The sequence below is a fragment of the Buteo buteo genome, chromosome 11 (assembly GCF_964188355.1).
Source record: "Buteo buteo chromosome 11, bButBut1.hap1.1, whole genome shotgun sequence".
Classification (NCBI taxonomy): Eukaryota; Metazoa; Chordata; class Aves; order Accipitriformes; family Accipitridae; genus Buteo; species Buteo buteo.
Window position 1 is genome coordinate 26,194,598 of NC_134181.1, and position 27,892 is coordinate 26,222,489.

The 27,892-nt window shown below is 62.1% G+C and overlaps 1 protein-coding gene across 1 annotated transcript; it reads left to right on the forward strand.

Annotated features, from left to right (window-relative positions):
• Positions 1–601: 601 nt before the first annotated feature.
• On the forward strand, positions 602–27,890 carry KIRREL1 (kirre like nephrin family adhesion molecule 1). The gene is made up of 15 exons (XM_075040882.1): positions 602–872; positions 17,855–18,004; positions 18,599–18,748; positions 20,225–20,382; positions 20,493–20,643; positions 21,414–21,519; positions 21,660–21,808; positions 21,906–22,033; positions 22,118–22,244; positions 22,415–22,515; positions 22,620–22,818; positions 22,996–23,103; positions 23,228–23,367; positions 23,480–23,557; positions 23,738–27,890. The coding sequence occupies exons 1-15, from the start codon at positions 821–823 to the stop codon at positions 24,206–24,208; spliced, it is 2,268 nt and encodes a 755-aa protein (XP_074896983.1). The 5' UTR covers positions 602–820; the 3' UTR covers positions 24,209–27,890.
• The last annotated feature ends 2 nt before the right edge of the window (positions 27,891–27,892 follow it).

Sequence of the window (27,892 nt, forward strand, 5' to 3'; positions counted from 1 at the left end):
TACGCGCCCCAACATGCATGTACACATGCCAACATGCATGTATGCACCCCGACATGCATGTACGCACCCCGACATGTATGTACACACCCCAACATGCATGCATGCACCCCAACATGCACACCCAAGCAAACGCACACCCCAACATGCATGTACGCGCCCCAACATGCATGTACACATGCCAACATGCATGTATGCACCCCGACATGCATGTACGCACCCCGACATGTATGTACACACCCCAACATGCATGCATGCACCCCAACATGCACCCCCAAGCAAACGCACACCCCAACATGCATGTACGCGCCCCAACATGCATGTATGTACCCCAACATATGCGTACACACCCCAACATGCATGTACGCGCCCCAACATGCATGTACACATGCCAACATGCATGTATGCACCCCGACATGCATGCACCCCCCATGCATACACACAAATTCACCCCCCAACATGCACTCGCAGAACCTCCCCCCCCCGCTCTCCCCCCCCAGCCCACCCCCCCTTCTCCCTCCCCCCCACTCCCCCCGAGCCGTCCCGAGTTGCCGCCCCCCCGCCCCGCCCCGCCCCGCCCCGCCCCGCCCCGCCGGCAGCAGCCCACTCCGGGGCTCGGCGCGGAGCGGTGCGGAGCCCGCGGCCCTTCTCCGGTTCCATCCCCGGTTCCCGGTCCCGAGTTCTGCCCGGCCGGGTCATGCTCTAGCGGTGCCGGTGCCGGTACCGGGGCGCGGGGCCGAGCGGGGCGGAGGAGCGGAGCGGAGCGGGGCAGCGGGCCCCCCCCCCCCGCGCCCCCTGCCCGGAGTGCGGCCGGGACGGGAGCATGCGGATCCTCTTCCTCTGCCTTCTGACTCTCGCTGATACCCACGGACAAGGTGGGTACCGGGGGGTACCGGGCAGTACCGAATAGCGGCAGCGCGGGGCCGCCTCAAGTACGACTCCCAACTCCGCGGGCAGCGCTCCAGCCCCGGCCGGGTTCGGGCAACGGCTCCGCTCCCACCCGGTGCCCCCCCCCCGCTCCCCGTTCCCGGTGGGATAAAAGCGTGTTCGAGCGGGGAAGGCGGTGGTTTCGTCCGCCGGGAACCGGCGGTTTGGTCTGGGCGGGGGGGGGGAGCGGATCCTGGTGTCGGTGCGACCCCCGGCCCCGGCCCGGGTGCTTGTACCCCGGGTCCGGTCCTCGTGGACCACCCCTCTCCGTTACTGGGGGGGTCGTGATGGAGCCCGGTCGGGTTCTCCTCCTGCCACCCCGGGGCTGTGTCTGTTCCCCCGCGTCTGGTCCCGTTGGATGCCCCTGTGGGGGGTCAAGGTCTTGTGTGTCCCCCCTGTGTCATCGTGTGTCCCCTCCCACCCCACATCTGGGGCCTGGTCCCCCCCCAGCCTGGTCGCACGGGGGTCCCCAGGCCCGGTGCTGCCAGAACCGGGGAGGTTGTGGTGAGGCTGGAGAAGTCGGGGTACGGGGTGGGCAGCAGTGGTGGGATTTGGGAAGTTGTGGGTGTTGGGAAGCCAGGGCGGGTTGGGGAGCTGGGGGGGGGGCAGGGTCAGTAGGGTGCCCCGGCAGTGGGGACCCAGCTCTGGGCACCCCAGGTGCTGGGGGGAGCCAGGGCTGTGAGGGTGACAGGGACACCCAGCCTGGACATGGCGATGCTGGCGGGGAGCCGAGTGGGGGCTGCTGTCCGTCCATCCGCAGGGATTGGAGCAGGTATCTCTGGGGAACAGCCAGGACCCCCGGCTCCTGACCCGGGCAGCCCTTGGGAGAGGGGCTGGGGGGAGCATGGGGCACCCTTCCCTTCCCCCCCACTTGCTTTCCAGGGCTTGCTGTAAGCCGGGGAACAGCCTGAGCCCCCCCCCCCCCCAAGTCCCTGTCTGACCCCCAAAGAACTGCAAGGTGCCCTCTTGAGGAAACTGAGGCACAGGGAGTTGCTCAGCCAAGGTCACGCAGACCAAGAGAAGCAGAGTGGGGGGACAGCCCTGCTGCCCCCCCCCTGCCCCCCAGGGCCTCCCTGATGTTCAGCCTCCCTGCCCCGCTGTGCGAGGGGAGTGGGGAAGTGCGCCATGCATGCAGTGAGCTCGCGAGGTCTCAGCTGGCTTGTCCCTCCACAGGGCTGGAGCCGGGCATTGCCCTGCACTGAAGCAGCCCCTGCACGGCCTCCGGTTCCTTCCCTGCTGCAAAATCCAATCTAATTTTTAATTAAGGGGGCGGCGTTGCTAAGATGCCAGGAGGAGGGAAAAAAATTGAGTTGACCCGGGGTTTAAAAGGAGCGTGCAAAGCCTCTTAGGGGGCCGGGGGGGGGGGAGATCCCAGGCTCCCCTGCGCAGGGCTGGGGGAAACACCGCGGGACTCCGCTGCCCTCCCAGGAACAAAAGCGCCTGCTCTCCCGCCCGGTGCCATGTGGATCTCATCGGCAAGAGGGGCCCAGCTCCAGCATCGGCGGAGGGAAGAGTCGGGTGGTTGGGCCCAGGGCTCTGGTGGGAGGGGAGGTTGGTCACATCGCTGGGTGAAGGACCGGGTGACCCCCCGGTCCCTCCTGAGCAGACCCGTCCCACGGCAGTCCCCACTGTCTAAGTTTTGCTCTAGTCTCTGAGAAGAGCCTTGCTCTAAATGGTGGTGCAGGAGAGGGGGGTCCTGCTTTTGTTGGGGGACAAAATTTGGGGTTCCCTCCCCCTGGAGCTGGGGCCGTGCTAGCTGGCGTGTGCACGCGTGTGGGGGGGCCGGTGCCATTCATGTCCTTGCACACAAAGATGTTGAATGGGTTTCATCACTCTTCATTTCTCACTAAATAATTTTCTGTATCTTATCTAAATGAAACCCATTATTCTTCCCCCCATTTCAATCACTCGCCGTGATTGCGCCTCAAATTGAAATATTTATTCATTTTCTGGGCGATTCTTTCTCTCTGTGGTTTTTTTTTTTATTCCCTCCCCCCCTTTCCCTCTCAAAAGCTGCAAAATTGAAACAGCGGAGAGATGGGGGCTGATGGAGGGGTGGCAGCGGGGACTTGTCCTTGAGGGGGCTCATGCCAGCCACCCTGTGGCTTGTGGGCTGCCCCAGTGTGTGGCTCTGAGACCCAGCACACTCACTACATGTCCCCAGCCAAGCCCTGCTCCCTTAGGAGATGTCACCGCTGAATGAGCAGGGGTGGCACCAGGTGGTTTGGGGTCAGCCTGGTCCCGTTGCTGGGGACTTTTTCTGGTGAGCTTGGATGGAGCTTGCTTGGATGGAGCTTGGATGGAGGGATGTGGCACCTTGGCCCAATTTCCAGGGCAGGAGGGATGGTGCCAGGGCAGGAGGGACGGTGCCAAGGCATGGGACAACCCTGGCTGGCCCTGAACTGGGATGTTAATGCCCTTGGTGGCTCCCCAAGGCGGAAGGAGGTGAAGGAAGGTCCCGGTTGTCCCAGCACAGCCAAGATGATGATGGGGATGGGGAGATGATGATGGGGATGGCAGCGGGCACCTGCCCATCCTCCCTCCGGCGGAGCAACGGCAGAAGCGGCTCAGCTCCCCGCACGCTGCCAGAGCCACGGTGGCGTGATGTGGTTTGTAAGATGACCGTTGTCTGCTGCAGGGTAATAAAAAGCCCCAGGAGATGCTCCAGGGCTGAGATGTGGCAGTGGGGGAGGATGGTGGCCCTCACCCCCCGCCTACCTGGGGCTGGAGGCTGCCCCAGAGCTGGTGGTGTTCGGCATCGTGCCCTGGCCATGGGCACTTGGGGACTGGTGGTGATCCTGGTGACCCCTGGGCTCTGTCCAATCCTGGGGATCCCCGGGCTTCCCTTGGGTGCTTGCCTGGGGTGAACCCACCGTCCCTGTGGGCACACGGTGCCCTCAGCCCAGAGCTGCTCTCCTGGAGGAGCTGATCCATCCCTCGCCCCAGTTTGGCCTTGCCGTGTCCGGCAGCGTGTTGACGGTGGCCGGGTGCTGCCTTACAGCGTACCTCCCACCCCCTGATGCTGCGCGGACCCATGCCAGTTGTCCCCCACGTCCCCACCAGGCAGGAGCCTGGGTCTCCACGATTGTACCTGCCACCCCTCCAGACCCCTGTCCCTAAAACCCCTTGGTGGAGGGGACAGAGCCGCAGCGGGTCACCACAGCCTCCCCACAGCAGGATGACACCCCCAGCCCCGCAGCCACCCTGCAGGAAACCATTTTGGCAACTGGGATGGGGGCTCTCAGGCGCCAGTGGGGTTTTGCCAATGCTTTTCCCTTCTCCAGGATGGGCACAGGAAGGGGATGAAACCCCTTTCCCACCCTGGGGATGCCTCCATCTTTCCGCAGGGAAGTTGAAAGAGGGAAGGGTGCATCGCAGCCCCGCAGGAGGGGTCCGGATCAGGCCCCCAGCTCTGCCCCGCTGCGGGGCTGGAGCCAAGGCAGCCTTTGGGGCCGACGGGACGGGCCCTGCCACAGCAGCCACCGCCCTGTGCCGGGACTTGCCTGGGCAGTCTGTGCCAGGGCTGAATCACCCGCTGCCGCGCTGGGGCCCGGTTCGCCGGCGGAGAGGCAGCCAGCCCAACCGCGGAGGCCCCCCGGCAGTCTCCCGTGCCGGCCCCGAGCACTGCCTGTGCCGGCAGCATCCTGCCTGTTTTCTGCGGGACCCAGAGCTGTCCGTTTGTCTGTCTGCGGTGACCTCTGGCAACCCAACCACCCAGAGGTGAAATCGGGGTCGTTGGGCACCCCTCTCCCACTGACCAGAGCGGAGTGGCATTAATTACATTCCTATCCTTTAATTTGGGATTGGTTTAATCCCGAGCCAGCTTTCCTCCTGGCCTAGGTCCTACCTGGGATCCTGGCTTGCAGGGATGCACGCCCATCCTGGTGAGCACATCTCCAGGAATGCCGGAGCCAGCTCCGGTCACGGAGCTGTGGCACACAGTGGCTGCCCGGCCTCGGTGCTCCACCACTGCCATCCATGGGTCCACCCGTCCGTCTGACACGCAGCCCCCCACCATGTGGGCAACACGGGGATTATAGCTAACTCTCCATAAAGATTCCCCTAATTGCTTGCCTTACCTCAGGTTTTATCATCAAAGCATCCGTTATTCCCTCTCTAGCCTCCTTTTCTTTTTATTATCTCTTAATTAATCACTCTAGCTTTCACACTTAGCAGATAATTACAGTCTCCTGGGCACACAGCTCATTTTCATAACCTCCTGCTCCCAGCCAGGAGTGGGCACGGAGTGGGAGGGAGGCAGCGAGCGGGGAAGATGGAGGGGACGGAGGGACCATCCCGCGCTGGCAGCGTGACCCACGTCACTTCTCTCGGTGGCAACGTGGCCACTGTGTCACCCTCCGGATGGGCAAGCGGGCAGGGCTGGGTACCAGCCCACAGGAGAGGGTGCTCAGGTGAGGACCCCCCCCCCCCGCCAGGTACCAGCCCAAAGGGGAGGGTGCTTGGCAAGCAGCGCAGCCAGGCGATGGGGCAGAGTTAAGGGTATCTGGAAAAGGGATGGAGCTCTGGTCTGGGATGCAGCCTGGACTTTGCTGCAATACATCCACAGGGGCTGGGAGCTGGAAAACGAGCTCCTTTCCACCCACCCGCCACAAAAGTCCCGTCGGCGTGGCATCAGATGTGGCGTGGCTGGTGACGCCAGGCCCTGGTGCTGGGCTGGATCCCGGCGATGCTGGGGTCGCTGCCGCGAGGGGATGGCGGGAAGGAGGGATTTAAAGAGCAAACCCACTTGGGGAAGGCATAGGGAAGGGAAAAAGGGGGAGAGAGGCCTTTTCTGCAAGGGTTGGGACATAAAGGGCTGCCAGCGCTGCCATGGCAACGGGCGGATTATGATCCAAATGGAAATCAAAATAAGAGGGGGGGGGAAGCAAAAGAGTGGAGTAAAGGAGGAGGGGAGGAAAAACAACTTTTATTTCCAATCGGAGAGCGGTTGTGTGCCTTGGAGGGGTTGCCATAGGAACGGCAAAGAAAGGGAGCTGGGAAAGTGTGCGCGAGGGAGCGCGCGGGTGTGCGAGGGAGCGCGCGCGTGTGGGGGCGTGCGAGGGAGCGTGTAGGTGTGCGAGGGAGCACGTGGGCGTGCGAGGGGGTGCGTGTGCCTGCGGGAAGCATCGCAGGCGTGAAGGGGGAAGTGGGTAGAGCGGTGAGGCGATGCAGAGGAGTGGGATGAAGGCTGCAGCCCCCTCGCTGGGGTCTCCCCTAGGGCAAACGTGTCGCCCTTGGCCTCTGACACCAGGGACACCCAGTGAGCTCCATCCCGTGGGTGCTGCGGGATTGGGGGGGGCACCCAAGCTGTTCCCTCCTCAGGTTGCCTCTGAGCATCCTTGCAGGCATGGGAGTACCGCGGTGCCGGAGATGGGAATATCCAGGTGCCGCCGCCGGGCTCAGAGGGTGCCAAGGACAAAGCAGGGCTGGTCTGGGTGCCCAGTTCCCATCGCTCCCCCAGACAGAGCAAGCACCCTCTTAACCCCTTATGGGGGGGGGGGGGTGTTCCAGCCACCCCCTCTCTTGCTTCCTCCCATCCCTTTTTCTTTTTATTCAAAAAAACCCACCCCAAACCCCCAACTTTTCAAGTGGATTTGATTTAAAATAATAGCTTTAAACATTAAAGAGGGGATTTCCTGCCCTGCACCACTGCCAGCCTTGGTTTGGGGCATGCAGAGCTCCATCATGTGTCCCCAGTGAGGGCTGGGGGTGCTGAGCCCCCCTGGCTGGGGCCGGTAGGCTGCTGGAGGTGTCTTGGGAGCTCATGATGGGATGGGGGACGCAGGGTGATGGGCTGGGTGCTGCAGGGTGGTGTGTTTGGGTGAAGGCTGGAGCAGGCTCCCTGGGGCCAAGGAGGAGCCAGGAGAGTGGCAGTGGGGAAACTGAGGCACAAAGTACTTTGCTTTCCGCATCAACGTGGGCAACCCCGATGCAGGGCCCCAGCTCTCCAGCCAGCTCTGCACCCAGCAGCGTTGGCCCAAAAAGCTAGGGAACAATGAGAAGCAAACCCCTGAAGCTAAATGTTCCCCCCTAAAATGTGCCCCCCCCCCCAGCTCCTTGCCTGGGGTCTCAGCCCCCTACTCGCTGTGGGGCAGGCGTGGGGAGCTGAGGGTTAAGCTCTGGGTTTTCTTTCTCTCCCTTGTCTTCCAGAGAGCCTTGGCAGGAAATTCCTCAAATTCCAGGCTTGTGGGATCATTGCTGGGCTCTGACCGCAGGAGTGGGGAGCAGAAGCCAGGGCTGCTCCCTCCAGCTCCAACTTCTCCTGAGCAGGATTTGCAGAGCCCCAGAGGGGAGGGAGGGCTGGGTGTCCCCCCCACACCCAAACCCCAGGGTCACCCCAGTGGGGTGGGTTCCCCCGTGGTCAGAGATGTGATGCTCATAGGGACCCCAGCACCCAGCTTGGGGTGACCAAGCTGGTGTGCGGACTGCTGGGCTCAAACTTCCATGAGACACCACCTGCCCCCTCCCCCCCCGCCCCAGATGTCCCAAGTGGGGTGCTGAGTCCCTTGGGGACCCAAGAACCCCAAATCCTCACAGGGGAGGGCCCCATGGCTGGTTATGGGATGTGATGTGGCAGCTGGGGTTCCCCAGCATGGGGAGCCTTGCGGTTTAGGTGGCCAGCTCTCGCGGGGCTCCCACCCCACCGGGTCCCCCGCACTGCCGCCATGCCGTGCCGGGGCAATGACTCCACAGCCAGGCATGGTTGGGGAGGAAGGAGCCAAAATTCCTGTCCATGTTCTCCCTTTGGGAGCAAAGGGGGAAGGGAGCACCCAGGCTGGGGGGGGACACACACACAACCTGGGGTCCCCACCACATTTGGGGGTCCAGCCAGAGGGAGACACCAACCCACACCCAGTCCCCGGGGATTTTTTTTTTCCCTTCAAACCCATTTCCTCCCAGATTTGTTTTTTTATTAAACCCCCTTTGCCAGGGATCGAAACGCGCTGCTGCCAACTCCATCAGAGATGTTGAATTGAATCTTATCTCGTTACTGATGCTCACGGTGCTGCCTTTACCAGTCAGGACTCAAGCCACCCATGGGGAAACTGAGGCACGGCATGAGGCGTGCACGCCCCATCGCACATGTGGTCCCCCTGACCCTAATCAGGCGGCTAAAGAGGCTGGGGCTCGTCCTCGGACTCATCCTTTTCCATACGTTGGGATGCGGAGGCCCGTATCGGAGCCTCGCGCTCTCACAGCTGCTTGTCCCGATTCAATGTGAATGATAATCCCATTATTAAGAGATGTCTCATTAAGACATCTGTAACGAGAGCGCTTACCAGCAGCTTGGTGGAAGGATGCCAGCGCTGTTTAAATATTTTTTTTTTTTTCCCCCTTCATTAATGATTAGGGATTTTTATTTCCCCCCACACAGACACACTTTTCCCAAAGAAGAGCTCCCCTCCCTCCCCCCGCCCCACGCGCACACACAAACAAAAGTCTTAATTAGACATTGTTCCTAACAGGGATATTACACAAATTAATTAAACTCAAGCCAATAAACAGCACTGCTCCATAATTCTGACAGCCCCAGAAATGAAAAGGAAATAACAAGGGGAGAGGTTCCGCCAGCTCCTTCTGTCTGCTGGGGGAGGGGGAGGGGGCCCGGGTGCCTGGGTTCCCCCGCGACAATTTGGGGGGGCTCAGGTCAGGGTCTGCACTGTCATTGTGGGGCTCTGACCTGGGGACCCACTGGCTCTGGTCCCCACTGGGAGATGCTGGGTGTCCCTGGGGACATCGCATGGGGTGGGATGCTCAGGGTAGGGGACCACTGCGGGGGGGGGGGGGCTGGGTGCAGGGAGGAGTGGGCTGACCCCGGGAAACCCGGGTGGGAGCAACATCTGTAGCATCCCGCACATCTGTAGCGTCCCGCACATCTGCAGCCCAGGCCTTTGTTTGGCAGCGGTGCAAAGAGCAGCGCTGGGAGGAGGAGGAGGAGGTGGTGGAGGAGGAGGAAGGCTGGGGTGCAAAGGCAGCCCCGATCTGTGCCCTCGCCCCTTCTGCAGAGCCCCTGAGCATCAAAGGTGGAGGCTCGACCCTGGCTCGGAGACAGGAGCGTGCAAAGGCCCCCAGGACCCAACAGGGACCCCCCACCCAGGGGTGCTGTGGGGCCAAAGGAGCTTGTTTGGGGGTGGCGCGGAGGTGTCCATCCTCGCCTGGGGCATGCACACAGCTGCACACGCAGGCACACACGTGTGCACATACATGGCCTGCGCTCCTGCTCCCAGCTCTTACAGACACAGATATTCCTGTGCAAGCACCCAGCAGGTGCATGCACACACATGCCCGCTCCTGCACAAGCACCCAGCTGGTGCGTGCGCACACACGCACGCTCCCATGCAAGCGCACAGCCAGTGCGTGCACACACATGTGCACATGTACATCATTGCAAGGACAGAGCTGGTGTGCACACGCACGCTCCTGTGCAAGCATGCAGCTGGTGCGTGCACACGCACGGACACATTCCTGTGTGAGCACACAGGCCAGCACATGCATACACATGCACACACCCCCCCCATGTGCAAACACATAGCTGGTGTGTATGCACACGCCCCCCGTGCAAGCACACAGCCAGTGCATGCACACACTCGTGCACGTGCACTCCATAGCAAGGACAGAGCTGGTGTGCACGCACACAGCTGGGGCGTGCACACATGCACACGCATTCCATTGCAAGCACACAGCTGGTGTGCACACACGCACGCACGTGTGCAAGCATACAGCCGGTGCGTGCCCCCCACATTGCCCCTTGCACCCCTTGCCTGCTGGCCTTGCCCGGTGCCCCCCGTACCCCTCTCCCATGCCCCTGTGCTCCCCGTGCCCCCCGCATCGCCCCGCTCGGGGCCGGCCGAGCCCTTTGTCTTTCTGCCTGGCTGCCCCCTTTCACTGGGATTGACGGCAGGAGAAAGGGGCCGAGTTTTTCCACCAACTTTGGGTGGCCGGCAGTTCCTTCCCCAGCGTAGGGCAGGTGGGAGGGAGAGAAAGACCCCCAGCCTCCCCCCTTTTCCCCCCCAGCCCCTGCCTGCACTGGGTGGGGGGCAGGAGTGGGATATCAGGGTGCAGGGATTCCTGCCGGGACCCCCAAACCAGGGTCCCCTTAGGATGAACCCTTGGTACCTCCTCAGGGGGGTGAGGGGGGCTCCACTCTACCCTGGACCTCCATGTGTGGCCTTGGGGACATGCACCGAGCCCCATGGGGCAGCAGTGGTGTCCCTGTGGGGCAGCAATGGGGGTCCCAGCCCCCCACAGTTCCTCCTCCACCCCCAGCCTGGCTCATTTGCCATACCGCACTAAAGCAATTCATTTATTTTCTTCTATATTTTCTCTCTCTGCCCGGCGCTGGTTTATATTTTATTGGCATCTTTGCAGCGCTGAAAGTAATGTAATTACGAGGGGAATTTATATGTTGTTTTGTAAGTTGGGAGTTCATTTTTTTTTATATTATTATTATTAGGTGGGGAATATTTAAGGCTCCTCAGGAAGGAAAAATAGAACCCAATTCCACCACATCATCTCCCCTGGTATTTATGCCTCTTCCCAACGAGATTTTAATTGAAAATTGTTTTGCATGGTCCCCGCGTTGCGTGTTTTTACCCTGTCTCTAACGATGACCTGGGGCCTCAGCCCATTTTCCCCCACCAGGTACCTGGGCTGGCTGTAAAAGGCAGGAAATTCTGGTGGAAAATCTGGGGATGGGTCACGCCGGCAGCAGAGGGGATGGGGTTATCCTTGGAGCTGATAGACCCCCATCTCCCCTTGATCTCTCCCTTCCCTGTGCCTCAGTTTCCCCACAAGGATGGCCAGCATCTCCTGGGGACCATGGCAACCCAGGGAGTGGTACCCGGAGTACCAGGGACTGTCCCCACCACCATGGGCATCCTCCCACTGGGCTATTGATGGGGTCCGACACGGGGATGCCGGCACAGCATGGCAGCGCTCATCTCCCTGCCCAGGGAATAACTGAGGTGGAATATTTGATCGGATGGGAAATGAGCTGCTAAATTTGTTGTGAGATTGGTGTCACCAGTGATGGTGGCCGGGACTGGGAAATGAGAAATCAGGAGGTTACAGGAGAAGCCAGTGCTGCTGTGGTGGGGACATGGTGTGTTGGTTTGCCAGGGACATGGAGGGACGGCAGAGCCGGGGTCACCGCAGGCACTTCGGTGGCATGGAGGGGATGGGGAGCCCCGGTTCCGATGGGCACCCATCCTGCATCGTGATGCTCCGGGGGATGCTGTGCCAGGGTGGCACGGCCAAGGTGACCCCGACCGGGCACGGGGAGGCCGTGGGGACCTGGTGCTGCCGAAAGCGGGTGGGGAGGAGAGGCGGCAGGGCCGGGGGAGGGGAACCAATCTCCTCCTCATTTGTTTTTATAATTTTGCCTTTTAAAAAATGAAAATAACTGGAGCATCCTTTCCCTGGAGAGCTTCGCTACCACCGGCTTCGGGAGCGAGGAGCGGAGCGGGGAGGCATGGAGCAGCCCCTGCCAGCACCCTGCCAGCCTGCTGGGGACGCCCCAGTGTCCCCAGCCACAGGGAGGGATGCGCAGCCCCAGGGGAAACTAAGGCACAGCGTGGCTACAGGGGAGTCCGTGGCTGCTTTGTGGAGGCTCCCGTGTCCCCCCCAGCCTGGTTTTCCCCATCGGGGGGGTTGGATTAAAACAGCCCCAGTTCTGCCACTGCCATCGCACGTACAGAAGTAACGGCGTCAAACGCAGTGGTGGCCGGGGATGCTCTGCTGGGTGAAGCGATGCCCCCCAAGATGGCGGCTGGGGTGGAGGGGGGCCGGGCTGGATGCAGCCCCGTCCCAGTGCCTCCCAAGCCCGGGCGCTGGGCGCTCGCCAACGATGCGCTGGCGTCATATGATGGTGTTGAAATACTTTCCGTTCCTGCCGGGATGGGGAGGACCCGCCAGCGCTGGGAGCGGAGCCAGGGCACAGGGTCCAGAGGCAGCCGGGATGGGGACAGGGATGGGGACAACCGGCCACCAAGGATGCTGGTGTGGCAGGGATGGGGACGGGGACAACCAGCCACCAAGGATGCTGGTGTGGCAGGGATGGGGACGGGGACAACCAGCCACCGAGGATGCTGGCGCGGCAGGGATGCTGCCAGCTCCCCGCACATCATGGAGCAGCGGCTGCGGGATTCAATTAATGAGGAATTAAAGGATAGTAATATTCAATTAATGTCAATCAGAGCAGGATTATAGGAGAGAGATTTTGGTCAAATGGGGTCGATGCCGTTTTGACAAGGATGCACCAGGGGCTGATAATGAAGCCGGGGGGGGGAACGACACACAACAGAGCTTCAACCCCCAAATGGTATGGTGGGCGCCAGGATGGGTCCCCGGTTGCCGGTGCCCCTGACATCACTATCCCAGGGTCCCCTCTGGAACTGCTCCGGCTTTGCCACCCACCATCCAGCCACATTAGCGTTAAAAAGCCAAGAGGAAAGAGAAGAAAATAGAAGGCGGCATTGAGTGACTTCGAACAAGGAGCGGAAGCGGCTTCTCCTGCCAAGCTGCTTTCAGAGCGCCCGGCTCTGCCTGTTCCTGGCTAGCGCTGTCATGCCGGGGTAATCATGGCAAAGGAGGCTCATATATTGTTGATGGCAACAGGGACCCTCTCTAGCAAATATCAATTTACTGGCTGGGAGCTGCGGGCGAGAGCACTGCCAGGGTGGGCGGCCACTGGTTGTGTCCCCATTCTGCTGGGGCCAGCGGTGACCGGGGGATGCTACAGGAGATGGTCGGGGGCATCCCCAAAGCGAGGACCCTCCCGGGTCCTCTCCGGAAAACCTTGCCGGAGCCTTGTCCCAGCCCTACTTCCCATCCCTGGGGTCAGGATGGGGCCCCGCTGCCACCCTGGGCCTCCCCAGGGACACGCGGGGGGGGGTCACTGGCCCCCACCAACCACCCAGAGACGTGGCTGGGTTTAGCTGAAAGACCCAAATTGCTGGAGCCAAAAATAGCCCCCGACGCCAGGCGGCGAGGGGGGAGCGCGGGGATGTGCCAGGACTGATCACGTCTTGGCGCTGGCACGTCCCCGCGGCAAGGCACGGCACAGCTCTGCCAGCACCCGGCAGGATGGGACCCTGCAGGGGCTGCGTCCCCGTCCCCAGTGGGATCCGTCAGCAGGCCACGGTGCTGCTGGCTGGGGTTGACCTCAGTACCCTTCCGTGCCTCAGTTTCCCCACACAGCTGGTCGCAGGCGAGGGGTCCGCGGGGTCCCCTCCATTGTTGGGTTATTTCAGGGCTGGCTGCAGCACTTGCGCTTTTTTTTTTTCCCGTACTATTGCCTCGCGCTGGGTGACGAGTGGCTTGGGGCGCTGGCGCCGGGGCTGTGACAGCGCGGTGACAGCAGAGGGGGGACGGCGATGGGGACCGGGACAGGAGCGATGCCCCGTCCGCAGCATCCAGCCATGGCCTCATCCTGCCCTCCTCTCCCATCTCTTCCTTTCCGCTCTGCCGGGCAGGGCCACAAGGAAGCCAAATCCTCTTTTCTCTCCCACAGAATAAAACCAGTGGAGGGTGTTTTTTTTTCTCTTTCCCTCCCTGTCTAATTTTTTTATTTTTTCTTTTTTTTCAATATAAATAGAAGCGAACAACTGGGAAGAGGAAGGGGGAAAGGCTTAAATTTAAAAGCAGCCAGAAGAGGAAGGGGAGGAGGGAGAGAGATAAAATAATAATAAAAAAAACTAAAAAAAAAAAAACAAAAAACCTCTAGCACGGAGAGATTTAGCTCCATCTGAAAGCTGTCAGCGCGAATAAAAAGCTTTTCTTTGAACCCTGAGTTTAATAGCGAGAGGAGAGAGAGGGAGATTGGAGCACCAGCCCCAGGGCTTAATCAGCCCTTCATTTGATAAATAGAGGGAGACAGGGCCGGGAGTGGGGCTCCCCGGCCCCCGCCGGGTCCCAGCGCCTCGCCGGCCTGCCCCACGCCCAGGGGACATGCGGGAGCCACGCGTGGGTCCACGTGTGGGTCCGTCGGGGGCACGGGAGAGCCCTGCAGGGATCCCACATGCCTGCCTCTGCCCGTGCCCCCCGTGCATGTTCCCACACGCAGACACATTCCCCTGCACACATGCATGTTCCCAACACCCATGCGTGTGTTCCCAGGCTCACGTGTGAATTCCCATGCACGCATGTATATGCTCCCAGGCGCACATGTGCATTCCCACACACGTGCACGTTCCCATGCCCACAGACACATTCCCATGCACATATGCATGTTCCCATGCTCACATGCATGTGTTCCCATGCACATGGGCACATGCTCCCATGCACACATGTGTATTGCCATGCACAAATGCATATGCTCCCATGCATTCCCATGCACGCATGTGTGTTCCCACGCACACAGGCATGTTGCCATGCACACATGCACAATCCCATGCACACATGCATGTGTTCCCATGCACACAGGCATGTTCCCATGCACACATGCACGTGTTCCCATGCACACAGGCATGTTCCCATGCACACCTGCATGTGTACCCATGCACACATATATGCATGCACACTTAGAGCCCAGGGCCACAATCCTCTCCGTGCCTGCCGCAGGGTGAGGAGCGGATGGGATCGGCTGTGCCGAGGTGCCAACGCTTCCCGGGGTGGGCAGTGTGGCGAGGCAAGGCAGGCACGGTGATGAGGCAAGGGGGGGCACAGAGGCGAGACAGGCACCCCTTGCCTTTTAAGCCTCCAGCCTTTGGGAAGCTGCCCGTCTCCTCAGCATAATGTCAAGGCCCTGCAACATGGAAAGACTTTCAGCGCTCGCTGTGCCGTGGCAATCCCTCGGCGTGCAGCCTCCCCCGCGCCCGCTGGCCCCTTATCACCCTCCTCCAGACTAAACAGCCTTTTGCCCAGCAGGACAGGCAGCGCAGGAGGTTGCTTGATGAGGGTGGAGACATTCAAGCCCCCCCACCCCACCCCAATCCCTTGGAGCACCCCCAGCAAGGCTCATTTGAGGGGGAGAGGGAAAGGGAAGGAGGCAGAAACCCCCTGCAAGCCGGCGTGCAACATTTGCTGATGGCTCCCACGCTCTGACAACCGCCGCCAGCACCCACTGGTGACCTGTCGCCTCGGCTGGCACGGGGAGGGGGGTAGCACCAGCACGCACCGGTCCCTGCCCCGGGGAACTGCTGCATAGGGTGCTGGGGTGCAGGAGCGTCCCGGCGATGGGTGTTTCAGTGCTTGGGGACAGCTGCATGGTGATGGGCACAGGGGGCCGGTGGCAGTTGCATCCCCTCTGCACCGGGTGGGTACCACGGGGCAGCCCTGCTGCGGCGGTGCCCTCGCCCCGCTGGGGAGGAGGGAGATGCTGCCTGGGGAGTTCGCACCCTAAATACCCGTGGCAGCCGATTATCCGCTGCTGGGATTAGCAGCCGAGCTGGAGTTTGCCAGAGCTGAGCAGGGGCAACATCCCCTGCACCGGGGATGCTGGCACAGCTGGAGGAGGGCAGAGCATCCAGAGCGGGCAGCTCCTCGCTGCCTGCCGTCGTCACCTTCATCTGCCGAAAGCATCACCCGTGTTGCGCCGTGCCAGCCTCGTACCATGCCAGGCCTGTGCCGTGCCAGCCGGGTGCCAGGCCACCGCTGCCCGTCGGGCAGGCAGAGGGCTGCGGGTGTCCGTCCCGTGCTGTCTGGCAGGCGGCCGCCGCTGCCTTTGCCTCCTCCCACCCGTCTCGCTCCCCCTTTCCCGGCTCTGATCTTCCCTCACGCCCACCTCTCTCCAGGCACCTTCCTCTTTGATCTCCGCTCTGCTTTTTATTCCCCCCTCCCCTCGGCCCCCCCATTCCTGCTCCATCCCTCCCCTCCTTCCCTCACCTCTCCCGCTCTCTCCTTCCCTTTATCTCCCTCCCCGCCTGCATCCCTGCTCTGTCTCCCCTCCCAGGGGGGCCACAGGGCTGGCAGGCGTGGGCTGGGGGGGTGAGGCCAGGGCGGTGGCACGGAGTCAGTCCAGGGGGGGCCGGGAGCAGTGACTGTCCCCAGATCACCACTGTGGGCTGCAGGTGCCTGGTGCACGGCCAGCAGTGCTGCGAGGCCTGTTGGCTGCACCCTGTTGTGCTGGGGTGCCCCGTCGTGGGGATCCTGGGGTGTCTGATCTGGAGGTGTCTTATCCCAGGGGTACCTGGGTACCCCATCCCAGGGATCCTGAGGTGCCATGTCCCAGGGATCCTGGGCTGCCCCATCCCAGAGATCCTAGGATACCCCATCCTGGGGATCCTGGGGTGCCTGATCTGGGGGTGCCCTATCCCAGGGATACCTGGGTACCACATTCTGGGGAACCTGGGATACCTCATCCCAGGGATCTGGGGTACGATGTCCCAGGGATCGCGGAGTGCCCAATCCCAGGGATCTGGGGTGCCATGTCCTGGTGATCGTGGGGTGCCCGATCCCAGGGATCTGGGGTGCCATGTCCTGGTGATCATGGGGTGCCCGATCTCAGGGATCCTGGGGTGCTATGTCCCAGCAATCCCAAAATATACCAGGTCCCAGGGATCCTGGTGTGCCCCATCCTGGGGATCCTGGGATGCCTGATCTGGGGTACCCCATCCCAAGGATCCCTGGGTACCCCATCCTGGGGATGCTGAGGTGCCACATCCCAGCAATCCTGGAGTGCTTAGTCCCAGGGATCCCAGGGCACCCCATCCCAAGGGTCCTGGGGTGCCATGTCCCAGTGATCCCAGGGTACCAAATCCCAGGGATCCTGGGTGCCATGTCCTGATGATCCCAGGGTACCAGGGATCCTAGGGTGCACCATCCTGGGGTTTTGGGGATGTCTGAAGCTGACCCTTTCAGCGTACCTGTCGGCAAAGCCTGGCACCTGGGGATGCCGCGTGTGGGTTGTGGGGTCTCTCCAGCTCAGGACCCTGTGGATTGCCATATCCCCACCCTGTGCCAGGACCCACGAGCAGGCGCCGGGGCGATGGTGGCGGATCGGTCCCCCGTGGTGGGCCTGGCGAGGAGGGTGCCAAGCGCCAGCATGTCCCGGTCCCTTTGGCGGGAGCAGGCAGCCCGGCTGCGCCTCAGCACCACGACGGCCTCGGGGCCAGCGGGAGGGCCGAGGCTGCCGGGAAGGGAGGCCCCTGGGCCCCCCCTGGGCTGCGGCAGGGGGATTTCGGGAGCTGTCGGGGGCTTTGTTTGCAGGATGAAAGGCAGGAGGGAGGCCAGACCCCCCAGCTCTCCCGGGACGCAGCACAAGCTGGGGACAAATCTGAGCGGGTTGGGGTGCCTGAGCTGTGGCTGTGCCTGTCGTGGCAAGGGCATGGGGCACCCCATGAATGGCATGGTCATGCCGTGCTGTGCCGTGCCGTACCAGGCCCAGCAGGGCCACGCAGGCGGAGGCCGTGCTGGGGACTTAGTGGCTTCATTATCCACAGCTCGCTCATCCCCAAAAGGGATTTCTGCCTCCCCCTCTCCTGCACCACGGCGGAAATAATTTGAATATTTTAGAAAAAAGGCTCTTAAGGGAGGGAACCACCGGAGGAGAGGCAGCTCCTCCACCTCAATGCTCCTCTCCCCACTACCCTCCCAGGGTCCTGGTCCCCATCCCCTGCCTTGGGGCCAGCAGCACACGCATGTGTCAGGCGTGCCCGCACTGGCACATGCCACGCGTCCCCCCCCGCCACGTCCTGGTCGATACCCACTAGCCGTGTGACGGGCGCTGTGCTGGGGCACCGAGATCAATCCCAGTTGCTGCACAGGGCTGGGGCTTAGGGGCACGGCGGAGCCCGGCTTGGGGGGGTCCAGCACCCCCAGCAGCCCTTCCAAAACCTCCAGGGACCACGGCGACCCCTGGGGGGGTTCCCAGTGGGGCCGTGCTGGAGGCAGCTCCGTGGCAGCTCCATGACGGAGCACCGGGCGCTGCCGGCATGGCCACCGGCATGCGGGGCACCCCGAGCCCTGGCTGATCCCCTTCCTCTGTCCACAGTGGCACAGACGCGGTTCGTGGAGGAACCAGAGGACCAGACAGTGGTGGCTGGCCAGAGGATCGTCCTCTCCTGCGTGGTGCTCAATTATTCCGGGATCGTGCAATGGACCAAAGACGGCCTCGCCCTGGGGATGGGGCAGGGGCTCAAAGGTACCCACGGGGCCGCAGGCGGTTCTGGGGACATCACCGTGTGGGGCAGGGGCTGTCCCCGAGCGGGAGGCTCTCGGGACGTCTCCTGCGGTGGCTGCTTCCCTCCTCTCTGTTTCCCAGCTCCCTGTGCAGCATCCCCGGCTGCCATGGGGCCGGTGCCACGTGCCCCAGAAGCGAAGCACCAGCTGGGGCTGGGTGCCCATGCTCTGCTCCTTCCTGCATGTGCTGGGGTCCCTGCGCACACCAGGGTCCCCATGCGCACTGGGGTCCCTGCGCACACCAGGGTCCCCATGCGCACTGGGGTCCCTGCATGCACTGAGCATCCCACATGCACCAGGTCCCCGCTGGCTGCCCATGTCCCCACCAGGGCTGGCACCAGGTACAGGCAGAGACCTGCCTGCAAGCTGGCAGCCCCTCAGGTCTGCCCAGGATGTACCCAAATGGGCAGGAGCTGATTCTCCATGAACAGGGGGTTCCCTTCCACACTGGCCTCTCCTCCCTGAAAAAGGGGCCCTGGAGCATCCCCCCCAGCCCTAGAGAATTTGGGTAAACCCCGTCCCCTCCATGTTGACCCTCCCCATGCTGTCCTTGCAGCCTGGCCACGCTACCGCATCGTGGGCACAGCCGACTCGGGCCAGTACAACCTGGAGATCACTGACGCCGAGCTCTCCGATGACGCCGTGTATGAGTGCCAGGCCACCGAGGCTGCACTGCGGTCCCGCCGGGCCAAGCTCACCGTGCTGAGTAAGAAGCCAGCCCCTCACTGCACCCTGTGTCCCCCACTGCACCCCACATCTCCTGAGCCATCGCAGGCAGCACGGCTGCTCGCAGGCACAGGAAAGGCTGTCACTGCCTGCACTGCTGCCCTCCCCCTTCCCTCCGGCAGCCTGGATGTGCCATTATCTTTAATGCCTTAATCTATATTCACGCCATGGCTGAGTTACGGGACCTACGAGTGCAGTAACTTTGATTTCCCTGACTTTTGTGTCTTGTAAAAAAAAAAAAAAAAAAAAAGGAAAGAAGATGCTGGAGCCGCAGCAGAAATGTTGCATGAATGGGGTTTTGGGGCAGATTTCTTTCTTTTCTTAGTAATTTTTTTTTCCCTCTTTCTCCTTCTTCCCCTGGCATTGAAATTCCCATTAGAAAGACAGGAGATAAAAGGCACGCGAGCAGGAGATGTGGCTGGGGTACTGAGCAGCATGGTTCTCCCCATGCCGCAGCCACTGGAGCCCCCCCAGACAGGAACTGTCCCTGGGGACCCCCAGCCCGAAGGGGCCGCGCTTGGCCTGGGGGGCTGCGAGCCGGTGGGAACAGCCTTGCCCCAGAGTCTTCGGGGTGGCACTGCCAAGGCTGGGGGTACCTGGGGTCTCCTCCATCCCCTGCCAAGCTTATTGGGGTCCCCCTGCATCCCCTGCCCATTGTTGGGGCTCAGCTGGGGCAGGGCAGGAGGTTCCCCAGGCAGGGGGGTCCCTGGGCAGAGAGATCCCTAGGCTGGGGGGGTCCCTGGACAGGGTGGAGGTCCCAGGCAGGGGGTTCCCAAAGCAGGGGGTTCCTCGGGCAGGGGGTCCCTGGGCATGGGGGTCCCTGGGCAGAGGAGGCTTCTGTGGGTGTTGGGGTCCCCAGAAAAAGGGGGACCCTCCCTCTCCGCCCATCCTACAACCACCTCTGCCCATCCTACTACCACACTCTTCCACCAGACACCCGGTCCCCATTCCATCATTGCCGCCAGCTCCCCGGGGCAGTTCGCAAACAGCCAAGGCTGTTCCAGCGCATCCATCTCCACACGCATGGCACAAAACCCCCAAGCCCCCACATCAGGGACACCCCAGGCCAGGCAACTGTGCCTAGCTTGTGCCTCCTGCCCCAGCTTCTGCCGGCACAGTGTCACCTTCCTGACACCAAACGGCATCTTTACCTCTCCCTGAGAGCCGAGCCCTAATAAATCAGTAACGGGGCTTTAGCTCCTGATCAAAAAGGGGATTAATACCCACACGGCGCCGGCCCAGTTGACACTCTGCTGTCAAATGCTGCCTGCAGTTGCAGGCAGCAGGGAGGAGGTCTGCTTCCGCTGCCCTTAAATCACTCTCCCGTTATCAGAGCAGCATCAATTTTTCAGCATCACGTGGCACAGAGCGGGGTTTGCCTGTGCCCGGGGCTGCAGGCAGGAGTCCTGGCTCCAAGCAGCTGGCACCCACCCGGTGTCCCCTCTCCCCTCTGCAGTCCCCCCCGAGGACCCCAGCATCGATGGAGCCCCCGAGATCCTGCTGCGTGCGGGGACGCCGTACAATCTGACCTGCCGGGCACGCAATGCCAAGCCAGCGGCCACCATCGTCTGGTACCGGGATGGGCTCCAGCAGGACGGAGCCATCACCAGCACGGTACGAGGATGCACCGGGACCCCGCATCCATCCCCTCCACCCAGCGCCATGCCTCAGTGTCCCCAGGGCTGTGCTGGGAGCCAACAGGGACCATCCCCTCTCCCTGGCAGGAGGTGTTGGCCGACGGCAAGCGGGAGACGACCACCAGCCAGCTCGCCATCAACCCAACTGACCTTGACATCGGGCGGGTGTTCTCCTGCCGCAGCACCAATGATGCCATCCCAGCGGGCAAGGAGACCTTCATCAAGCTCAACGTTCACCGTGAGTCAGTGCTGGGGGTAGAGGGGACAAGCCCTGCATGTCGGTGGCACGAGGAAGGCAGGGAGAGGTGGCACAGGGGTGCAGCTGGGGCAGGGAACTGGAGACAAGCTCTGGGGGTACCTGGGTGTCGTGGGGGACCCCAGCCCCGTCTTTGGAGCTGGGTCCCTGCAGAGGGGCTGTGCCCACGGAGGGGATTCACCCAGTCCCACCCGGCTGGAGGCGGGAGGCCGGGCTGGGTCTTCGTGGTGAACACCGACCTCCAGTGGCTGCTGCGGGAAGGCTCTGCCCTGCCCGGGCCCGGCACCCACCGCCAGCACCCACACTGGGCACGGATGCTGGGTGCCCACACCAGGAGGGGATGCTGGGTGCCCACAGCAAGCATCCACACCGAGAAGGAATGCTGGGCACCCACCGTGAGCACCCACACCAGGCAGGGATGCTGGGTGCTCACGATGAGCACCCGTACCAGACAGGGATACTGGGCGCCCATGGCAAGCACCCACACCAGGCAGGGATGCTGGGTGCCCACACTGGGAAGGGATGCAGGGCACCCACGATGAGCACCCACAATAGACAGGGATGCTGGTTGCCCACACCAAGCATCAGAGCTTTTGGGATCTCCCACACCACGGGCCATGCCCTGGGCGGCAGCATGGGGAGGGGAGGATGCAGGCAGCGCTGGGCAGGGGGATTTTCTCTTTGTCCCCTCTCCCTCTGCCACACTGAGCCTGTGCCAGCACCCGTGACAGCTCCGTCTGCCCGCCCCGCAGATCCCCCGACTGTCACCCTGTCCATCCAGCCCCAGACGGTGCAGGAGGGCGAGAGGGTTGTGTTCACCTGCATGGCGACCGCCAACCCTGAGATCAAAGGCTACAGGTGAGGGTCCCACAGGACCCCAGGAGGTCCCCCCCCAACCTCCTGGCTTGGGTTCAGCATCATATGGAGATAGGGGGGGTCAAAAGGGGCCCTGGGGGTCCCCTGAACGTGCCCGCCTTGGGTCTCTGCCCCCCCCCCAGGTGGGCCAAGGGAGGGGTGATCATTGAGGATGCCAAGGAGAACAAGTACGACACACAGGTGGATTACACTTTCTTCACGGAGCCTGTCTCCTGCGAGGTGCACAACGACATTGGCAGCACCAACGTCAGCACGCTGGTGGACGTGCACTGTGAGTGGGGCAGCCCCCTCCCCGACATCCCCGAGCTGCTGCTGCCAAGCCCCCCCCAGGCTCTGCTTCTCACCCTCTTCCTCCCCCCACTCTCCAGTTGCCCCTCGGATTGTGGTGGACCCCAAACCCACCATCACAGACATTGGCTCCGACGTGACACTGACGTGCGTGTGGTCCGGCAACCCGCCGCTGACCCTCACCTGGACCAAAAAGGAGTCCAACATGGTAGGGTCTGGTGGCTGGGGTGGGGGGGTGGTCCAGGGGGGCCTCGTGCCCCCTCCCTGATGCCCCCATGGCACTTGCATCCAGGTCCTGAGCAACAGCAACCAGCTGTACCTGAAGTCTGTCACGCAAGCCGACGCAGGGCAGTACGTCTGCAAAGCCATCGTCCCCCGCATAGGCGTGGGCGAACGCGAGGTCACCCTCTTTGTCAATGGTGAGTGCTCCCCACCCCGGGAGCAGGTACCAGCCCCCTCGTGACAGACCCTGCTCCAGGACACAGATGGGTTGATGCCATTGCGATGCCCATGATGAGCAGTGCCTGTGGCACAGCGTGTGTCCCCCTCAACCCAGCGTTTCGGTCAAGCTCCCCCTTGCTTCTTGCAGGACCCCCCATCATCTCGAGCGAGGCCGTGCAGTACGCGGTACGTGGGGACCGCGGCAAGGTGGAGTGTTTCATCGGCAGCACACCACCCCCGGACCGCATCGTGAGTGCCGCAGCGGGGGGCCGGGAGTGCCATGGGGGTGCTGGGGACAACGCTGAGCTGCAGGTGCTGACGCAGCCCCCTCTCCCCCACCCTGGCGGGGCCAGGCATGGGCCTGGAAGGAGAACATTTTGGAGGCAGGGACACTGGAGCGGTACACAGTGGAGCGGACTAACACGGGCAGCGGGGTCCTCTCCACCCTCACCATCAACAACGTCATGGACGCCGACTTCCAGACCCGCTACAACTGCACGGCCTGGAACAGCTTCGGGCCGGGGACCGCTATCATCCAGCTGGAGGAGAAAGGTAGCGCCGGCATGGCACCGTGACTGCCTGCCACACCGGGACATGGGGGAGCCTGGCTAGGTCTCGGGCGTTGCAGGCAACGGGGCTTCAGCAACAGCAGGTGCCCTCCTGCCACAGCCACCTCCTGGCAGTGCCCCTGTCCCCTGTCCCCAGCTAACGTCTCCCCATCTCCTGTAGAGGTCTTGCCCGTGGGCATCATCGCCGGTGCCACCATTGGGGCCAGCATCCTCGTCATCAGCTTCCTCGTCGCACTCGCCTGCTTCCTCTACCGGCGCCGGAAAGGAAGTGAGTGGGGGCCACAGCAGAGGGGAACATGGGTGCTACCCATGGGGGGGATGCTGCCCACGGGGCGGGGAGTGGGAGGATGCTGCTGGTGGCCACCTCCATCCCTGATCCCGCATGTCCCCAGGCCGTAAGGATGTCACCTTGCGCAAGCTGGACATCAAGGTGGAGACGGTGAACAGGGAGCCCCTGACGCTGCATGCGGACCGCGACGAGGACACGGCCAGCGTCTCCACGGCCACCCGCGTCATGAAGGCCATCTACTCGGTAAGGGACACCCCATGCTGGGGTGTCACCCTGCAAGCATCCTTCCCTGCCCTGTGCCGGGATAGATCAGACCAGGGAGGAACGAGCCCACCTCTCCCTCCCTCTCCTGCAGTCGTTCAAGGATGACGTGGACTTGAAGCAGGACCTTCGCTGTGACACCATCGACACCCGCGAGGAGTACGAGCTCAAGGTCCGGTGATGGTGCCAGGGCACGTGGGGTGTAGAAGAGGGGCAAGTCCCGATTTTGTCCCGAGTCAGGAGGCTGCGAGATGCTCAGTGGAGGGGGCTGGGACTCGTGAGTCCTCTCCCCTGCAGAGCCCAGTCCCTGCTGGGCTCAGCACGTCCTCCCACTATCCCCGTCTCCTTGCAGGACCCCACCAACGGCTACTACAATGTCCGCGCCCACGAGGACCGCCCGTCCTCCCGCACCGTCCTCTACGCCGACTACCGCAACCCCGGCCCAGCACGCTATGACACCCGCCCGCCCTCCCGCCTCTCCCACTCCAGCGGCTACGCTCAGCTCAACACCTACAGCCGTGGTCCCACGTCCGACTACAACGCCGAAGCGGCACCGGGTCCCGGACCCCCTCCCGGCACAGCGGGTGGTGAGACGGCAAGCCAGCTCTCCTATGAGAACTATGGGGGTCACGCTGCCTTCCCGGCCGGCACCGGTTATGCCACCTACCGCCTGGGGTACGGTCAGCCCCCCAGCCTGGACCGGGCACCCTACGACGCCTACGACCCCATGGGCAAGTACGCCAGTGCCACCCGCTTCTCCTACACCTCCCAGCACTCGGACTACGGGCAGCGCTTCCAGCAGCGGATGCAGACGCATGTCTAGGGTGGGCAGGGGCTGGCAGGCAGCACCGAAAACGGGGGGGGGGGGTGGCACAGGCAGCAGGGGTCCACAGGTACCTCACAACTGTCCCCTGATATTCAGGGGCTCATCCTGACCCTCCTGTCCCGCTTCTCCTCCGGCGGCTGGACTCCCCATGCCGGGGTTTGCTGGCGGTGGGGACGTGCCCCAAGTCTCTTTGAGCTTCCACACATTCAGTTCTTTCTTTTCGGTACCTTCCCAGAGGAGGGAGAGGGTTGGGGGGAATCCTCCCCCCCCCGTGCCCACCCCATCTCCCCCCCTTCCCACCCAGCCTCAGCGGGTGCGTGCAGGTCCGCGCAGCTGTCGGGGCTAGCTCTGCAGCCTCCGCTCTCCCACCACCCCGAATCCCCCCCCGAGCTCCACAGGGCCGGATCCTTCCCCGATGGGTCCCCAGTGCCCCTGAGCCAGCACCCGCTTCTCCCTCCTCTGCAGGAGCAGGGGGCTGCACATGAGCTGCCCCCAGAAACACCTCCCCATCCCAGCCAGATCTCCGTGCAAGGGAGCAGGGAGGTGCTATATGTGCGTATATACGTGTCTGTATGTACATACATATATGCAATGCCTGGTTTCTGGTTTCGCGCAAAAAAGCCCCATCCCAGCCCGTTCCCGTTCCCTGTGCCTTGATTTCGGGGACAGCCCCCACTTGGGGCCAGCTCCCCCCTTCCCCATCCGTCCCACCTGCCCACAGCCCCTGCACCCACCCTTGGACCTGCAAGCAGGGGGTGCCCCAGGGGTCCCAGGGGATCAGGACCAGTGAGTTCTGAACAGCAGACCCCCGGCGTCTGTGTGTGCCCCCCCTCATACGCACACTCGTACCTATGGGACAGGCAGCGGTGGATTTCCATCCCGCTGTTGTCAGCCTGACCCTGAGCAACACGCTGTTGGACCGGCCAGCTCTGTCCCACCATCACTGCCACAGCCGGTGGCACCAGCCGGGATGGGGATTTGGGGGGGTGTGTCCCTCTTATGAATGTATATAAAGGTGTATATAAGGGGTGTAAGCACCCTCCCATCCACCAGCAAGCGTTACAGCTCTGCAACCCCATCCCCAGCATGCTCACGCCCCGGCCCCGAGGGTGTGGTGAATGTTTTGAGCCGTGGCAAAACAAACCAGCCAGGAGTGGGAGCTCGGCCAGTCCCCCAGCCCCAAGGACTGGGAGGCACTGGGCAGCCAGGGCGATGGGGGCCCTGATTTCGCTGCCTGCAGCAATAATGCTCACCCAGCTGCTGGCTCAGGAGCTGGGGGACGGGGGTCTTGCCGGGGTGTGATGAGTTTTGGAGGGAGGGTGGAGGCACAAGGCGGGTTTTGGCTGGGGGAGCCTTTCCCAGTCACATTGCTGCCCGAAGCTGTCCCTGCGGTCCCCTGGGATTAGGTACGAAACACCTCCCCACGTATGCCTGCCCCACGGGGTCTGCCCCAGGAGGGGGGACGTACTTTGGGGTCCCCGTCCCGCCGAGCACACCCTGTTCCCAGCCGCCAACAGAGCCGGACCCCCGGTGGGCTGGATCTGGTCCCGACGCCAGCAGGTACGATTTTGGAGGGCTGCTGGGAGGGTTTGGGAAGGGGCTGGCAGAGCCGTGATGCTGATGCAGCCCCAGTGGCACAGCCAGAGGGGGGGGGAATAACTTACCCCCCTCCCTTCCTCCTCGACCCCCCCCCCCAAAAGGTACTGTCAGGACGGGCCAAACCCTGGAAGGTGCTGAGCCCGCGCCCAGCCTGAGCCTCCGACTGCAGGACTGCGTGCCATTTCTTTTAATGGTGCCTGATGTAACCCCCACCCTGACACCCTCCTCCTCACCCTGCCCCCCACCCCACACTCTCCCCGGGGACGGCCCCGTTTTTGGGGGGCTCCCATCCCAGGTGCTGCACCCCCACGTCAATAGCAATAGCCACTGCGGCAGCGCGGGACGGGCACCCTGCCCCAGCCATCCCCAGGTGCCGTGAATCAAAGCCGAAGCTTTAAATTAAAACTCCCCCGGGGTGGGGAATGGGGCTCCCCCCCACCCCACCCCGAGACCACGGCTGAGCCCTCCCCCTTCCGGCACCGGGTGAGCGGGTCCCTTCCTTAGCACAGGCTGTTTTAGACCCCTAGAGACACGTATCTGTGATCCCCCACCCTGCCCCAACCTCCCATTTTTTATTTTTCATTTTCCTTTTTTTTAAATATTATGTACTATATTTTTAGTCTTAAACACAATATATTATATATATTTAATTTTTTTATATATATATATAAATATAAATGTTAAAAAAGGGAGCTGCAGTTCGCCTTTGTTCTGCGGGAGCATCGTGACGGGGTGGGCGCAAGTGACACCCCCCCCCACGGGACAGAGCAGCTCGGAGGGGCTGGGGGGGGTCCGCAAGGTCTTGGAGGACCCAGTGTTGGGGACATGGATGCTACAGCTGCCCTGGGGAGGGACGACCTCCTTCCCCATGCCCAGCAAGGGGCAACACTTGAACCTGGGGTGAAGTTTGCTCTGGTTCCCGTCCCCAGCAGGGACATGGGCCAGCAGGCCAGGGGGGGTCCACTGGCCCTGCGGACACCAACCAAGCAGCCGAGGGGGCAGCAGGATGCGCACTGGGCTCCGCTGACCTATTTCAGCGATGCTTTTAGCCGGAGCCGATGCCAGGAGGGGCACGGGAGGCTTGCCAGCCCCTCCACACCCAGCCTGGCTTTTTTTTTTTTTTTTCCAGAAAACCCTGCAAACAGGCTCGCTTAACGATTTTGTTTCCTTACAAATGTAGCCTATTACTCGGCGTGTTTCCACGCCTGGTTTATTATGCATCAACCAAGCAATTTGCCTCCTGCTCCCGGGGACCCATCTTTAAAACAAAAAAGGTGCTTTGTCATTCTTAATGGTTTTTGCTGGAGCGAGGAGCCGGCAGCTGGAAGCACGGATAGACGGATGGACATGGAGGAAAGGAAGAGACATTAAGTTTCTTCTCCGTCCATAACCCCTCTAACGCAAATGCTGCCACGCGAACCAAGCCAGGCAGCTTCAAAGAGATCGGCTCAGCGCCGAAATCCAAGCCCCGGAGGTGTTTCTACCTTGCTGAAGAGGCAGCCTCCTTTCCCCAGGAAACAAATCTCCCCTCCTCGCCATCCAGCTAATTTATTCCCGAGATGTATTCTAATTTATTCCCCAGGACGGCGGCAGGCTCACTGCCTCCTTGCAGCGGCACAGAAATCTCTCGCCTCATTCTTCCTCCCGCTTCCCTCGCTGAGGCCGAAGCCTTTGGCAGGGGGGGAGCAGGAGGGGGTGGAATTTGGGGTGGGCTGTGTGATTTTACTGTCGCTTCCATCTCCCTGCGCACCCGTTCTCCCCTCAATGCAACAGACTGAGGGTGGCAGGCAGGAGGGTAGCATCTCTTGCCAAAGTTTGGGGGTGCAAGTGAAACCCCTGCCCTTGTCCCCGCATTTGGGGGGGGGAACGACACCAAGGTGTACCCACCTTCACATCCCAGGGTTTTCTCCAAAATCCATCCCAAGAAACACAACCCCGCAGCTTGGAGCTTGAGTCACCCTGACAACTACAGTGAGTTGAAAAAAAAATAATAAATTAAATAAAGATTCCTTCATGAAAACCATCATCTCTCAGAGCCCAGCGCCTGATAACAACACGCTGTAACCAAAGAGAGATACAATT

Bases quoted from the DNA above. Each gene is read 5' to 3' on its own strand.
- KIRREL1 (XM_075040882.1), top strand. From the start codon at position 821: ATGCGGATCCTCTTCCTCTGCCTTCTGACTCTCGCTGATACCCACGGA. The intron at 18,749-20,224 runs GTAAGAAGCCAG...TCCCCTCTGCAG, and splicing joins GGCCAAGCTCACCGTGCTGA to TCCCCCCCGAGGACCCCAGC. The intron at 21,809-21,905 runs GTGAGTGGGGCA...CCCACTCTCCAG, and splicing joins CACGCTGGTGGACGTGCACT to TTGCCCCTCGGATTGTGGTG.